This window comes from Hyalella azteca, unplaced genomic scaffold, assembly GCF_000764305.2.
Source record: "Hyalella azteca isolate HAZT.00-mixed unplaced genomic scaffold, Hazt_2.0.2 contig7984, whole genome shotgun sequence".
Taxonomy (NCBI): domain Eukaryota; kingdom Metazoa; phylum Arthropoda; class Malacostraca; order Amphipoda; family Hyalellidae; genus Hyalella; species Hyalella azteca.
Genome location: NW_025938090.1, coordinates 108,344 through 123,467, shown reverse-complemented (window position 1 = coordinate 123,467; position 15,124 = coordinate 108,344). Strand labels below are relative to the sequence as shown.

At 38.8% G+C, this 15,124-nt stretch overlaps 2 protein-coding genes across 2 annotated transcripts; both read right to left on the bottom strand.

The window, feature by feature from the left end:
* Positions 1-576: 576 nt before the first annotated feature.
* Positions 577-11,389, bottom strand: LOC108678911. The gene is made up of 4 exons (XM_018167408.2): positions 11,175-11,389; positions 4,601-5,102; positions 3,531-4,371; positions 577-3,327 (listed from the first exon to the last, which is right to left on the bottom strand). The coding sequence occupies exons 1-4, from the start codon at positions 11,251-11,253 to the stop codon at positions 2,863-2,865; spliced, it is 1,887 nt and encodes a 628-aa protein (XP_018022897.1). The 5' UTR covers positions 11,254-11,389; the 3' UTR covers positions 577-2,862.
* Positions 11,390-14,083: 2,694 nt separating this feature from the next.
* On the bottom strand, positions 14,084-14,584 carry LOC108678909 (uncharacterized transmembrane protein DDB_G0289901-like). The gene has a single exon (XM_018167406.1). It carries the CDS (start codon positions 14,582-14,584, stop codon positions 14,084-14,086), a length of 501 nt encoding a protein of 166 aa, XP_018022895.1.
* Positions 14,585-15,124: the final 540 nt, after the last annotated feature.

Genomic DNA, 15,124 nt, shown 5'->3' with positions numbered 1-15,124 from the left:
ATCAGCGCCGCAGCAAACTGAGATAAGGAACAGGTGGCGGTCTTCACAACCAATGCTGCTGTATCCCTCACATATTAACTTAATTACTAGCGTCAATCGTCACTAAAACCATAAGCCGTTCACCCTGCCGGAGCTGTAGAATCTGAAAACAGTATTAACCATTGCTGGAGCTACGATAACCTGTTTTCTCGTAAAAAATCGTTTACGTAATAATTACTAACCCGGTGAAAATTTTGTCACTTCTCCATTGCTGGCGGATGGCCATTGAAACAGCTACTACGAATTTTATAGATGAGTACCGCCCAAAAGAAACACGAGTTTAATTATTGGCACAAAATTGGAAACAAGAAAGTGAAAACGTGAAGTGTGGCAATCAGGCGCGTTGACTTTGCTGGTGACCTCTGACCCCAGAGGCTGCACGGCATCACTGCGGTCACCGGCACGATTTGTTGTTGGAATTTTTTTGAACAGAGAATTACAAAATATATTATAAATTTAATTAATAGAAAAATTCGTAATGAACTATTCCCGTTAAAAATATGAAGGATAAGGTCTTGAAAAGACAAAATAGTTCAATAATTTATTTTGTCAAATAACAATCAGTTTACAAGTTATTATTAATAGATATAATACAAGAGCCATCACATGAATATCTGCGCTGCCTTTTTACAATAATTTCATACACTTTATTTCAGTAAAACTCAGACCCGTTAAAATACAACGAACTAAAACTATGTCTTCTGGGCTTGCCGTCTTTCTTCTTCCGAATTGTGAATAATAAAAGTCGTATCCTTATTGTCTCTTCACTTGCAATTATGCTTGATTCTGATGCATTTCTAGACACGATTTAATCAAAAATTCCCGACCGCAACAGTTTAGGTATGTTTCACTTATGTCCTGCTCTAATAAACTTGGTTACTTTGTTAGGATACGGCACTGCACCGACGAAGGTAACATAATATAACGTCCCTGCTCTAATGAACCTACTTGGACATGTTGATGCGCGCCGGTGTTATTTTCATCTTCCTGCTTCTCTGCTGCCACATTCCGATCCGCACAAGCGATGCTGTGTGGTCTCGAATTGTTAACCTACTCCTAACAGCCACGTCAGCTGGGAGCCACGCGATCAGACGTAATCTCCTGCGCAGCAGCTAAATTCAAGGGAGTAGATTAATGAAATATTTCAGTGTTGAGTTCTCAAGTAATTGGTTATCAGAATAACAAGCAAATATTACTGTGGGTTGAAACTTCTCCCACCGACGCTTCACGCTCTCATTAGTGCAAACGATTCTCATTTTAAGTGCGAACAATTCAGATCGCAACTACAAACAAATTACGTGATAAGTTGTGAATATTATTATTCGCATGACGAAGACGGCATGCATTGAAGAGTCTAACAATAAAAATTTTTCATTGACATTGAAAAAAATGAGATAAATTCATACAATTTCTTTAACATAAGTGACATTTTTCCGACATTACTTTCCCGGCAATTAAAGGATTTAAGGAATGAGTGAGAGCCGGCGAAACTCGAGCCGGCGTTTCTTAAAGAAGTCGTAAAATAAATAAAATAAATACAGTGTATTTGAAGAGGCAATGACACCCTATTGCTACTTTTATTCTATCAGCAAAACTATCAGGTAGACCGGATTGATTCTGAGAAAATCATTTTTTGACTTAAATATTGTCAATATAAATACTATCATATTAAATTATGTTTTTGCGCCAAATTTTCAATACTTAAAGATTGCGGTAAAGTATATAGTTTTCTACTGAATGGGTTTCTTAAACTCATAAACGAAGGTAACAACATTAAAGTCTTTTATGAACATTAATCCTTACGAACTAATATTGCAATCTCCCGACCACAGTGGCACTATTTACATAGTGTGTCAAGTCTAATTACAAATAATAATAGTATTTTAAGTATTGCATCATTTAATAAACATCGTTCTAAACCAAATGCGTGAAATTATTGAAAATTATTCATGCATCATATAATTCCTGAATGAAGTCATTATATTATTTTGTAAAAAATTTAACAGCAAAGAAAATAGCCAGAAAATTCACCATTTCTCATTTTGTATTGTTTTTTTCCCAGTTTCGTAACCACGAAGAAAATTGCTACGCTTCCAGTGGACTACCTGCGCTGTCCGCTGCATGGGACATCACGTGCGAAAACGCAGAAAATAGTCAAGCCTTATTCACAATAAGCGAATATCACCACTTGTACATGTATGTACAGGTCTATGGGAATAAATAGCAATTAATGCAACAATATGTCTTTCATATAAGCTTTCTAAGGGCAGGAACCCCGTAATAAAGTGTATCACTTTCAATTTTTATCAACTGGTAAAAATGAACGGAATGAGCCATCGATCAATTGAGCTTAGTTTGACAGACTGAAATATTACTATGAACAATTGTTTGTTATTAGACACTTTTTTACTGCGTAAAGTAATCGAAACTTTGGATGAAGATTGTTATGAGTCATGATTGCTTATCCAGGAACTCTCTCTCGATACACAATTAAATCATTTGACAATTAAATCATTAAATTTTCCAAACAAAGTGCCATTTGTATACATCCTACTTAGTTATTTTACTTTTGCTGAGGTTAATTTGCTTAAAATTTTATTGGCAGGGGCCCATTTAACAGCCAGTAGCTACCTCTGAATTCACATTTACTTCTGCTGGTGCAAAAAAAATAATAATGGCGGCTTTATTTTGAAGGCACATCTTAATGTAATGACAAATCTTTTGAGTTATTATCGGAATTACTACCCTGACAAAATTTAGAGTCGCCCCAGGTCTTGGTAATCCAAATCAGAAGCTGATCAGAATTTTCACTGGGTACGAGAGTTACTCGACAGCGGCCGACTGCCTGGCGTCCAGCGTCATGGGGGAGCCGCTGTCACGCGTCTGCAGCGGCGAGCTAAGAGAGGGGGCGCCGCTCTCTGGGCTGACGGCGCTGCTGCGGCTCTGGGGAGGCGATGCTTCGGGGAATGACGAACTCATTTGTTTCTTATGGTGATGGTCAGTTAAACCATTATTGTTATTATTATTATTGATTAGAGATTGATTAAATCCGTAATTATTGTTGTTGTTGTTATTGCTGATGGTGTTGGAGTTGCAGTGGGTGCAGGAACGTGGAAACCCAGGGTAATGAGGCATACTGGCGAACGATGGCTGCTGGGCTTGATTTCTTAAAGCTAGAAAAGAACGGAGTTTCAGGGCCGGGCCGAGCTTCATTTTGAGGCTGCCCGTGAGATGAGATTCACTCAAGAGCAGCAGACACGCTCCGTCTATCCTCTGGTCTCTGAAATTCTGAATAAAAAAAGAGTTATTTGACCAATTGAATGTAATACAATCGCAAAATGATCAAATATGGATCAGATATCCAAAAAATTTCGAAAAAGTTTGAAAGCAAATTGATCAATACGTAGGTCGACAAAACAAGTAAAAGTTTTCTCTCAACAACAATATGTTGCTGCACTTACAGAATTAGCGCACAATTACTTACGACTTACCTCTGCATACTCAGCGCAAATGTCGATACTTCGGACGAAATCGTAAACATCGTCGACAGACCAAGTGAGCGAATTTTCTTTGGTTTCAAATGGATAAATATGTCGTTGGCATGGTGACCTGCACGGCTGTTCATTCTTGACATGAACAGGGGAGATGGTGACCGCAGGTGATGTCCGTGGTGCTGGTGTATCATCGTCTTGTGATGAGCGTGGCGCTGGAGTTTCGTCGTCTTCGACATTGATGTCGGACTCGGAGGTCCTAACATACTTGCTGGGAACCGCGGCAGACAAATCCAAAGGTGAGGATGAATGTGCAGGACGTTTGAGACCTCGAGAATTTTCCAACATTTTTAAACCCTGCCGCGATTCATCGGCGTTGATTTGCTTCTGAAATGATTGCAGCTTGTCTTTTTGCTGCTGAAGCTGCTGTTGGTGAAGTTGCTGTTGATGCTGAAGGAGCAACTGGTTCTGAAATTTTTGCTGGTTTTGTATTTCAGACGACGTTTTATGGAGTTGATTTTGATGCAAAGTCGAGGCATTGCGAACCATGTTGATCAGGACCTGGGTGGAGGAAAGTTCTAGTAGAGGATTCGACCCCAAGCCCGCAAAATTATTGGGCGAGAGTAAATGCTGTGGGATACCTGAAGACAATCCGCCACCCGCAACACTTCTTTTTGGGGAAGACTCTGGGGTTTTAATGTGGGACTCCATCGTTCTCTGGGACTGGATGGGAGATGAAGTGCCATCACTTGGAAGATTTGGTAAGAATCCAGTCGATGAAAATGCCACGGGTTGGATCGGTGGCCGGTGATAGCCGTTGAGGGGCGTGTTGGCATAAAACCTGCAAGCACAAAATTGAACAAATTTAATTAAACAAACAATAAGATATTTGATTGACCTTATTTAGGGTATAGATGATCACCCTGCAATACTGAAACGTGATTAACTAAAGTGTCGACAGTCCCAAGCATTGATGTAATTTTTCATTCGATTTATTTTATTCTACATTATTTATTCAACGATACAAAATTACAATTTATTGGATAAACATTAAGTTTTTGTCGACTTACTGCAGCGGGCTATTGGTGTTGTTGTTGTACTTGGCGGCCATGGAGCGCATGAGATCAGAACAGCTCCGCGGCATCGAGTTGGCGGGGTTGCGTCCTGCGTCGCCCCCAAACAACCCCATGGACCCCAGTGTCCCAGGTAGCCCAGGTATCCCCAGCCCACCCATGGGGACAGGGCTGAAGCAGGTGGAGTTCAGGGAAGCCGGTGATGGGAAATCGGGATGAGGGGAACTGCCGGCACGGGATGAGGGCACTTGAGGGAGAGTAACCGAGGGGGATTTTGGGGAGACACTCGGAGACCTTGCGTTGTTGGGGGTTAAACGGGAATTGTCCGCCCCAGTTTTATTTTCCTCTTGGGGTTTACGGGCCCTATCTTTGGCCTGGGTCCGCTTGAGGGCCTTAGAAGCCAAGGAGGTCGAGGGAGATTTGGAGGTCGGTGAGGGGGTATCGCTGGTGTCGGGCATGTCACGCTCAGACGATGGCGAACTTTGCTCTCGCCAGCTCTCTGCAGGAATTGAAGAACACGACATTTATGCGACGCAAATGTCACGAAGTTACAGAAGAATTATAAAATTAATGTTCCAGAATTTTTTGCACCCATCATATAGTAATAAAATTTGAGTATTCTTAAAGCATTCAATAATCATGGTTGATTAGTTGTATGTATCGTGAAATAACCGGAACTAGGAATACGAAAACTTAAATGATAGCGAGCAAACTAAAATAATAATCATAGAGAACAAAAAGAAACAACAGCCGTAGCGAAATGGCACTTAAAACTGTTTAATACTAGAAACGGTAGCAGCCAACTCATATAGGAAAACAAATGATGTTTTCTTGAAATTGAATTTTTTCGACATCTTAAACCGCTGCTGCTAAAACCGATGATCTAAATACGCAATGCATAAAGAATCAAAATGTTACGGCGCGCTTTATATGTAGTGTTGCATTTACTATTAGTGTAGAGGTAGCGAGAACTCGTCACAGCCACAACGTTTCATACGTTGTACATTGTCATCTTACAGTCGCCAACACATCATGCAGTCTTTAATACATCCAAAAGTCATCATTACATCTATCGTTTTCTGTACTACATCCCTCTACCTTTAATTCTCTAAGCAATTTTTAACAAATCTATCAGTCGTGTCAGATGGAAGCGTCTAGTTGTAAGCCTTGGGAGGGTGGGGGCTATGGTAGCTTATCAGCAGAGCGGTCAGTGAGGGAGCTTGCAGTGGTCACGTGTGGGGGAGGGCGGGGAGTTTTTCACCCACTTGGGTACAGTCACGTGGAGTGAGAGCGGAGCACGTGATGGCTGGAGAGCTTACGTGCTTGCCGGTCACGCGATACGTGACACGTCAGCTTAGTCTGATTCAACTCACCTCATCCAAGCATAACCAACGTGAAAGCAACATTTTAAAGATTTTATTTTGTATATGGAATTAGGTTTGGACCTTTTTTACAAAGGTTTGAGCGCGCGTACTTTTTTTACAGTACAACCTAAATGAGAATATCTATACTAAACACATTGCATGGCTTATGGCGTCGATATTAACACCGCTATGTCAATGTATTTATTAATAAAATCGTGATAATTTATGCGCATTCAAGCTAGAAATAACAAGTCATTCAAGAAGTCAGGCCGCGTATGTTCCCTAAGTGATGAGAGATGAAGGCAAGAATTCAAGGGACGCGTACACTGCTGTTGCAACATTTACTATCAACAGTGCATTTAATAACGGTTCAGCAAATTGTTTACAAATCTTTGATTACGTTTTTACATACCTTCTTCATTTTAATGGGAAATGTATAGTTTATAGAAAGAATTGTTGCATTATCAATTATTAAATTGCTGGGCTCCGCAAGACACTCTCGCATTTGAAAGCTACACGACTAATGAACAAGAGAGCATAAAATATGTGTATTCAAGTGTAAAATATGTGTCTTCGTTTCTCGCGCAGGCAGGAGACTATATTCGTGTTTTCGAGTGGAGCATTTAAGGCAGATCTCAGGCATGAAAGTATAATGTACAAGCCATAAGATGTAGCAGAGGAAATATCTGCAACGATGATTCCCTCCATAAACGGGAATAATTGTTCTGTTCTACACGAGTTTTACATCTCCCCAGTATGCAGCTCCTGTTTCTTATTCCATGCAACCATTTACACGTATCCATTTACATGCCTCCTATACGTACGCCTGCAAAATTGTCTTCTTTTTGTCATAGGACGTCGTATTTTCTGGCAATTGGAGCACCCGTGACAATAAGAAAATCCACAATAACAGCGGAAACGAAGTAAATTGGCTTCTTCGAAGCGGAGCAAACGAAGTAAATGTGGGGTCCAGCAGCACTGTATATATGCTGCTCGTAATTCCTCCCATGAACAAGTGGCATAGCAAACGAATATTGAACAAAGCTATATAGCCGTCCAGCCTAAGACGTGTTGCCGCTGGCTTCATCAGCATTTGCTGGAAGCAGTTTGCTCCATTTTACAATTTTTGGTCTATTATATATTAACTCTCTCTGTATATATAAATTAGTCTTTATTATTGTGGCAATACCGACTTCTAATAATTTCAATAAACCATAAACGTACAAGCTCCGCAGATCTTAAAAAATAGAACACAAGCAAAACGTATAAGCCTTTGCGGCAAATTTTGATTTCTCCAAAGTTTTCTTTGCCATTTTCGTTTTCAGAGCAGATACAATCCGAATTCAAGTAACACAATAGTTTTCAGGTTGCAGGCCCAGGCTATATATACTATGCGCTGTTGTGAGCTCCGACAGCCTTGTGTCTGTGATGAATAATGTTGAATAATGTTGTCTCACAATTTTTTGTAGTTAATGTCCGGCTTGCCAATTCCAGATCGAGAATGTCTTGAATAGCTTTTACATTTTCTCTCAAGTTACTTTCATTGTAAAGTATGGCGCATCCTTCTTTTGTGAGTTATATTTCTGGTTTTGAATATTAAAAAATAAATCGCTTGAACTGCACCGTAATTCATCTGAGAATAATGACGATAACTCTTCATAAATAATGCATTGAGGCTGTCATCTGATGTACAATTTGATTTAGTGCCGATCAGAATTTGTGGTTAGTACTCGCAGAAACATAATTTAGAACTAATAATTTTATTATATCCTCAAATAGTACATTAGTTTCATATTTTATTGCAGTATCAAAACTTACCAATTTTCTCGTTTCAGCTCCTGACGCGCAGGCATGCAATATTCAGATGCATAGCATCTTCTGTTATTTGTTATTATACTCTATACTGATCGAAGTATAATATGGTAGGACACTTGAGATTAAGCCAGCTGATCTTGAATGACTTACGGTAAGTAGAAAATAAAAATAATGTTGTTTCCCCTTGTAACATTCGAATGCCTCACCTTACTTGTTCTCTCCAACTAATTTTACAAGCAAATGATGTATGGATGGGTGGTACACGCTGCCATGTAGTTGCCATTCAAATGTGTTAAAAAGCAAGCATTGAATACAGAAACTAATACCTTCGTATTTTTCCGCAGCCATAAACTATTATGAAGCAAACACGAAATTTTCAGTGGACATACGCAATTGCGTGACCTTTCGCTGGCGTATACGCTTGCGTAGCGCCGCCACGTGCGTGTGGACACGAGGCGCGACCTTTGCGCGGTGCGTGAGGCGCTGCGTGAGGCGCTGCGTGATGAAGTCACCCGTGGCCTCTGAGGCCATAGAGTTCAAAATCACTCAAAATTTCTTCAATAATATTCAAATATTGCTTATGATTTGTCGTAAACTTGCTAATTATTACTGAAGACTTTCATCATAATTTGCTGTTTTCAATTCAGGATCTCAAGAGTCTCACGAATCTATAACTTTGCACTTAAATTAAAGATAAAATAAAGAGATACGCCGAAATATATTTCTTTCAATTTGCAAATCTACATCAGAGTGATATTGTAAGCAAGAGTAGACGGTATTATTCATGTAAACTTCCCGTAGTGGACTGAATTTTCATGTAATTTATACCACAGACAAACTGCTCCGTTATTTTGTTGATTGGAAGCCGTTCTAACTCCTTCTATACCTGAGGAGTGCATGAGTACCTAATGTAATAATCAAACGGAAGCCGATGGAAGTCGTATCGTTTTAGTTTATATATAATTGTTTTATTTTTAATTTGTACGATGCAGAAACCCGAAGAAAACTCAAATAATATACTTGCTCCATTAAAAAAATATCCTTATATACAGGAACCCTGCATTAGATGGTTGGATATTTTCTGTTTTTAGCGAGGAAATAAAGGAAATTCCTATTGTAAATGACCTCAAACCTCTTGCATATCTTCGCATTGCAGCGGCCACATGTCATCTTATAAAGTAACGTCAACATCGTATAATTCATAGACTTATTATTCATTTATATGGCGCACAAGCGCATTCTTCTTGATACTTATTAGCAAAAGAGTTCTGTATTGTAAAGCAGATAGAAATTTCTATGTGTCAAGACACGTTTGTATCAACGATACAGCCATTAGGAAAATATGAGGCATATTTTTGAGAAATATAAATGATTAATGAACCTGAGAATAATTCTGCGTTCTCTAGTTCATCAGTGGCAGATCACGGATTAACAACAGATAGTCCTATTATTAAAGGAGATAGTATGTTAGGGCAAGCTTTTAATTGCCGCTAAAGTTGATTGGTTAACACGTGACCTCTGGGTGTACAGGGCAGGTAGCGCGCCGAGCATTGCTGGCTGCAGAGATGATCTCATCGCCTGCATCTGGAGCACTCATGGCCCTTCACTCAATTATAGTCCATTTCAGTGCTTAAAAAACTTCCGATGAATATTCATTTTAATCTATATAATGAATCATTCATATTGCAAGAATTTGAGCTTTAACTTCGAAGGTCAGTACGAAATATAGACTGCATATTAAAGCTACCTTAAGTCCATTAATAATTTCAATTTATATTCGGGATCGTTTGCACATGACACCGTTGTTCGTCATTATTTAATGAAATAAATTTTCACGACGTACTGTACGTGATTCGCGCCTAGTGAATTTTGAATGTGTTATTATTGGCGCACCTAGAAGGCCTCACATTACACTGAGTTTTCAACTGGTAATTAGAGTGACAAGCGAACACCGAAGCTTGAACATTTGTTAACTATAGGCCTCCACAGTGTAAGTACATCAGTGATGAAGTCCCAATAACCTGTATTTTCGAGGCGACACATAGAAAAATCACTATAAAGACCAAATGACCGTTACAAAATTCATCACCAAGCATCTCATGCTACCAATTCAAGTATAACAATATTGTAGAGTAACTTCGAAGTTACATCGAGAACCTCTTTAAATTCGAGTAATCAAGGAGAGTAAAGGAAGTCAAAATAAATTGGACAGACACATTTTGTGTTATTGTTTTCTTTAGCGCAAACTTTACAACTTTTAAGAAATGATTTCCAGAAACATATTTGAATTAAATTTTTTGTCATAGATTTAATCTCTTCTATGTATCTGAACGCACGTCATTCAACGGCCGTCGACGTACTAACCTAACGCTAGAAAGCGGATGCGTGAAAGTTGTAACATTATTTCTCTGAAGAATGGACGACGTAATGGAATTACCCTGAAGACGCTAATTGGTTGCGGCATACTTTAGGCTCAAATTTATTTCATTCATGAATTCGTTCGTATATTAACTAAATTAAATTACCAGGGAACAATTTCAAATTTTATTTAATATTATTATCCATATATGTCAAAATTGTTAGACAGTTGTATAAAAAATTTTTTATGAATGGTAAAATAATGAGCTTTTTAGCAAATGAACGTATCATCATAACGCCGAATTCCTAGAACAATGCTAATAAATTAAGTGAACTTGCATCAGGTTGTTAATAGATTTCCATGGTTATATTCCAATACTAGTTTATCGTTTAACGCAGTCATACTTCAATACTTTTAGAAATACAGTTGCCATTACCGAACTAGGATTAACAAATTTATTATACTAATTAAGAATGATCGGGCGATTCCGTAAAAGCGAGCCATTCGGAAGCTTTGTCGGGGAAATCATTCGCAAGTTGAAATATTTTCTCTGTCACTGCACCCAATAATTAAGTACATAAATCTCGTGGGCACTTCCATCTCGACATAATCTCATCCCAAGTTCATAATCCAAAAATGTAAAAACTCATGAGCTAAATTTCTGACATTCAAACGGCCATTCATTTCGATATAGAAGCATTTTAAATAAACTGCGAAAATTAAATACAAAAAAAATCCATTATTGTAGTGTCCAGTAATTCTAAATTATTTTTACCCATTTTCCTAAAGTTTTTTAATTACGTTAGGTACAAATAATAACTTACGTTACTCTATCCCGTTATAATTAGTATACCATTAATCGAGCATTAGTACTGTACCCGTAGTACAGTAGAGTATTCTACTACTAACCCTGCTAGTAGTAGAGTATTGTACTACTAACCCTGCTAGTAGTAGAGTATTGTACTACTAGCCCTGCTAGTAGTAGAGTATTGTACTACTAACCCTGCTAGTAGTAGAGTATTGTACTACTAACCCTGCTTGCTGTGCTCAGCGGCCCAGTGCGGGGGGTGTCCGCTGCGATGGACAGGCCCCACGATGGTCAAGTTAGTCATGGTCTGGACGGTGGACGACTGGCCACCATCTGACTGGTAGTGGACCGCTCGCTCGACTCATTCATTGCTGGCTGACATCACATCAGTGTGTACGTTTATCAAAATCAAAGTTTTATTGTTCAAATATTTATTATAGAATTACCAGGTATAAGAAAAATATATTTTTTTAATTCTTCCGTTTGAAAAATAAAAATCTGTAAATCAGAAGTACCTGCAATCCAATTATGTTGTGATGATTTCGTGCTACACGATAAATAATGAACACAACTTAGGACGATATGGCGCTATTGCGAGTCACCATTAATTGCTTTGCACCAAATGTTTGAAAACACGATTGAATATTAGACTCAGACTTAATAGCTGCCGGATAAATTAAAATATCCTCTTACGTGAGAATCGAAATTATTCAGCTGCACGTACTAGAGTGTTATTGCTACTTCTTATTTTGTTTCAACACTTCAATCAATTTCATAATTTTGCCGTCTCTAATCTCACACTTGACTTTAAAATCTGTAAGACACCAAATCACGACAAAAGAAGGTGGCATAAAGAACCCATTCCTCAATTTCACTGTCAAGTTAATCACTCTGGACCGTTATTTGTTCAGCGAACTTTCTTCAATATCTCGACACTAAAGCGGCGGCAGCGAGGGAACACACGGCACTGGAGAGCAGTCGCTCACACAACCTCCCTTCAGCACGACTGCCACTCCACTGCCAGCCACTGCACGGCAGTAGCGCGGCACTGCCGCAGTTCACACGCAGTGGTCGGTCACTCGCATACCGATTGAAAACCATCAGCAGTTTTCACAATGCGATATTAGTTCGATGATATACAATAGGTTAAGCAATTACGTACGCTGCTGTAGCAATGCTGCGCGCTGTTCATAGTTAGGCTGGGAAAATTCGACATACTACCTGGGAAATTAACGGATGAAGGGATGTGAATATGAGAAGGGGTTTGAACATACATGAACGAGTGAAGTGCTGGAGTAGAGTTATAGGACTTATTGAAACGTTACTAAAATATACTAGATATTTTTTCTTATGGTCGAATAAATCAGTCAGCCTAACCATCGTCATGAACAGAATTAATGAGCATGCAAATGCAATAAATTAGTGCGGAGAGCAGCGATAACCGAATAATTCACTAAATAATAAATTCTATGATGATCTAATAGAAAGATTTCATAAACGCTTGAACAGCCTATGAATCAAGTGTCACTAAAATGCCTCCTTATAACGAACTGAATTAGTGAAAATAGTAAAAGAAATTGTACGTGAATCAATACTTCGAGCGACCGCGTTGGCTAAATTCCAGGCTTCTCGCAACAAGGCGGACTCTTGAGCGACCAGAGATTTTCTGGAGACTGCACCGCTGCTGCAGTAGTGAGCCAGAGACACATTACTTCTAAATGATGCACCGTTAATGCAGCAATTAGCCATGGCATCAGCAAAAACACATTTAATACTTTGACTCCGATGTGGTACATATGCATACCACAAAATCTATTTCTCCAGGACGTAGTGGTATATAATTCAGGTAGCCTAAAATCGGCGAAATCCGAGAACAAAAAAGGCAAGAAAATGCCGATAACTGAATATATACTAGTTTATTTGTAGGTTCCGCTAAAAAAATTCTATTTTTTATTTTTTTTGCAGTATTCAAAATTTAATTAGGAAGTACCCCTATCATAAATTTTAGCCGGCCAACGCAATTGAAAAAAAACTAAATCACGGAATTTGTCCGGAAAAAATGACCGTCAGGCAACCTTGTTTGAAAACAGTACAAAAATTTAAATAATAGTACAAGATGAAGCAATCGGAGTCAAAGTGTTAAGTACATAAAATTATGCTTGCTATTTATTGTTTTGGAACACGAAAGTTCACATGCATTAAAATTTCACTTGCACCGAGGCTACTTGTTGCCGAAAGAAACATTTTTCCCAATTGCGAGCATAACTAAATCAGGAATTGTTGTATATATGTTGCAGTCAGAGAATTTTTTTCCTGTAAAAAATAATTCCATTGTAATATACGTTATATATTATTAATTCTAATGTAATATATTACAATGATATATATTCTAATAAATACCTAAGAATAAAAATAACATATTATTCACCAGATAAATATTATGTTGTATGTAAATCAATCTCTATTATGATATGATCAATAAATTGTTTGAAAACTTAACACGCTTCTATTTTCAAGATTAATTTTGAAACTTAACACACTTCTAGTTTCATTTCCGAATTAGTTTACTTTATTGAATAGTAGAATAGTTAGTAGAAGAAATATTAGCCTCATAGTGTGGAAACTTAAACTTGAGTCACGACGAAGCTCCGGTCAAGGATTGACCTGTACGCTATCACCCCATCACCTCTGCCACTCCTTCCGGCCATTGAAATCCTGCGGTTGATCCTGCCTGACCTGTAGCGACCATGGCTGGTCATCATACGGTGTTGCCAACCTCTTGACAGCTGCCATCAACTTTATGGCAACTTTTACATGACTTCGGCCTGACCCTTACATTTTATAGCAACTTTCTCGTATGAAATAATCGTCATTCCAAAAGACAACAATTAACTGTGTTTTGAACCCACGTATGAAACTTAATCGTATTCTGGAAAATTGTCAACTTCACACCATGGTCACTGTGGTACAAACTAATTATTTTATCATCAAATCTAAACAACTTCCTGTTAAAGTTTGCACAATAACATGTGTGTGTAAATAGCGTGTATGCAGAACTGTAGTAATAATATGCATCACATGGATTTGCTGTCACTTAGTCGCGAATTTTGGTGACTTATGCTTTAACTCTTTGCCTACATGTAGATTAAGTTTTTTATGTCAGATGAAACGAAATGGTAACTAGCGTTGCCGCCAGTAGATATAAGGTCGCTGTTGCCGCCAGTAGACATTGCGTCACTGTTGCCGCCAGTAGACGTAGCGTCACAGTTGCCGCCAGTAGACATAGCGTCACAGTTGCCGCCAGTAGACATAGCGTCACAGTTGCCGCCAGTAGACATAGCGTCACTATTATCGCCAGTAGACATAGCGTCACAGTTGCCGCCGGTAGACATAGCGTCACTATTATCGCCAGTAGACATAGCGTCACAGTTGCCGCCAGTAGACATAGCGTCACTGTTGCTGCCAGTAGACATAGGGTCACAGTTGTCGCCAGTAGACATAGCGTCACAGTTGCTGCCAGTAGACATAGGATCACAGTTGCCGCCAGTAGACATAGGGTCACAGTTGCCGCCAGTAGACATAGGGTCACTGTTGCTGCCAGTAGACATAGGGTCACTGTTGCCGCCAGTAGACATAGGTTTAATGGTTCCTGCTTCGTATTATCTCACAAATATTACATGTTTTAAGGCTCAATGCAGTCCTTCATTTTAAAATGGAGTGTCATTGAGATATTCATGATTTTTTAGAAGAGCGAGAAGATTTACTGGGTTCGTTATGAAGGCGGTGAGTATGTGAGTGCTGAAAGAGAGATGCTGAAGCTTATGGCCCCATAAATTACTCACGCTCGATTGAACACAATTATCCACATTTGCAGTGTGAGCTTCGAATCTGACGGGCTTTACCGTTCTTTATGAGCATCAGATATAGAGAAGTTACATTTCACAGGTCATACATCATTAAGTTACGGACATTATTTTCCAGTACGGATTATGCATCCATTGGGTTCTATACTTTCAGCATTTAGAAAGGGAAACCTTGTAAAATTGCATTCGAAGCAAGGAAGGAGCTTCAAAATATTGCAAAATCTTAATTTTGATTCCACTTTATTGTGAAAATTCTTTGAAGAAATTTTTCAGATCGTTGAATTTTTGCCGTCTATAATATATCTAAAGAAA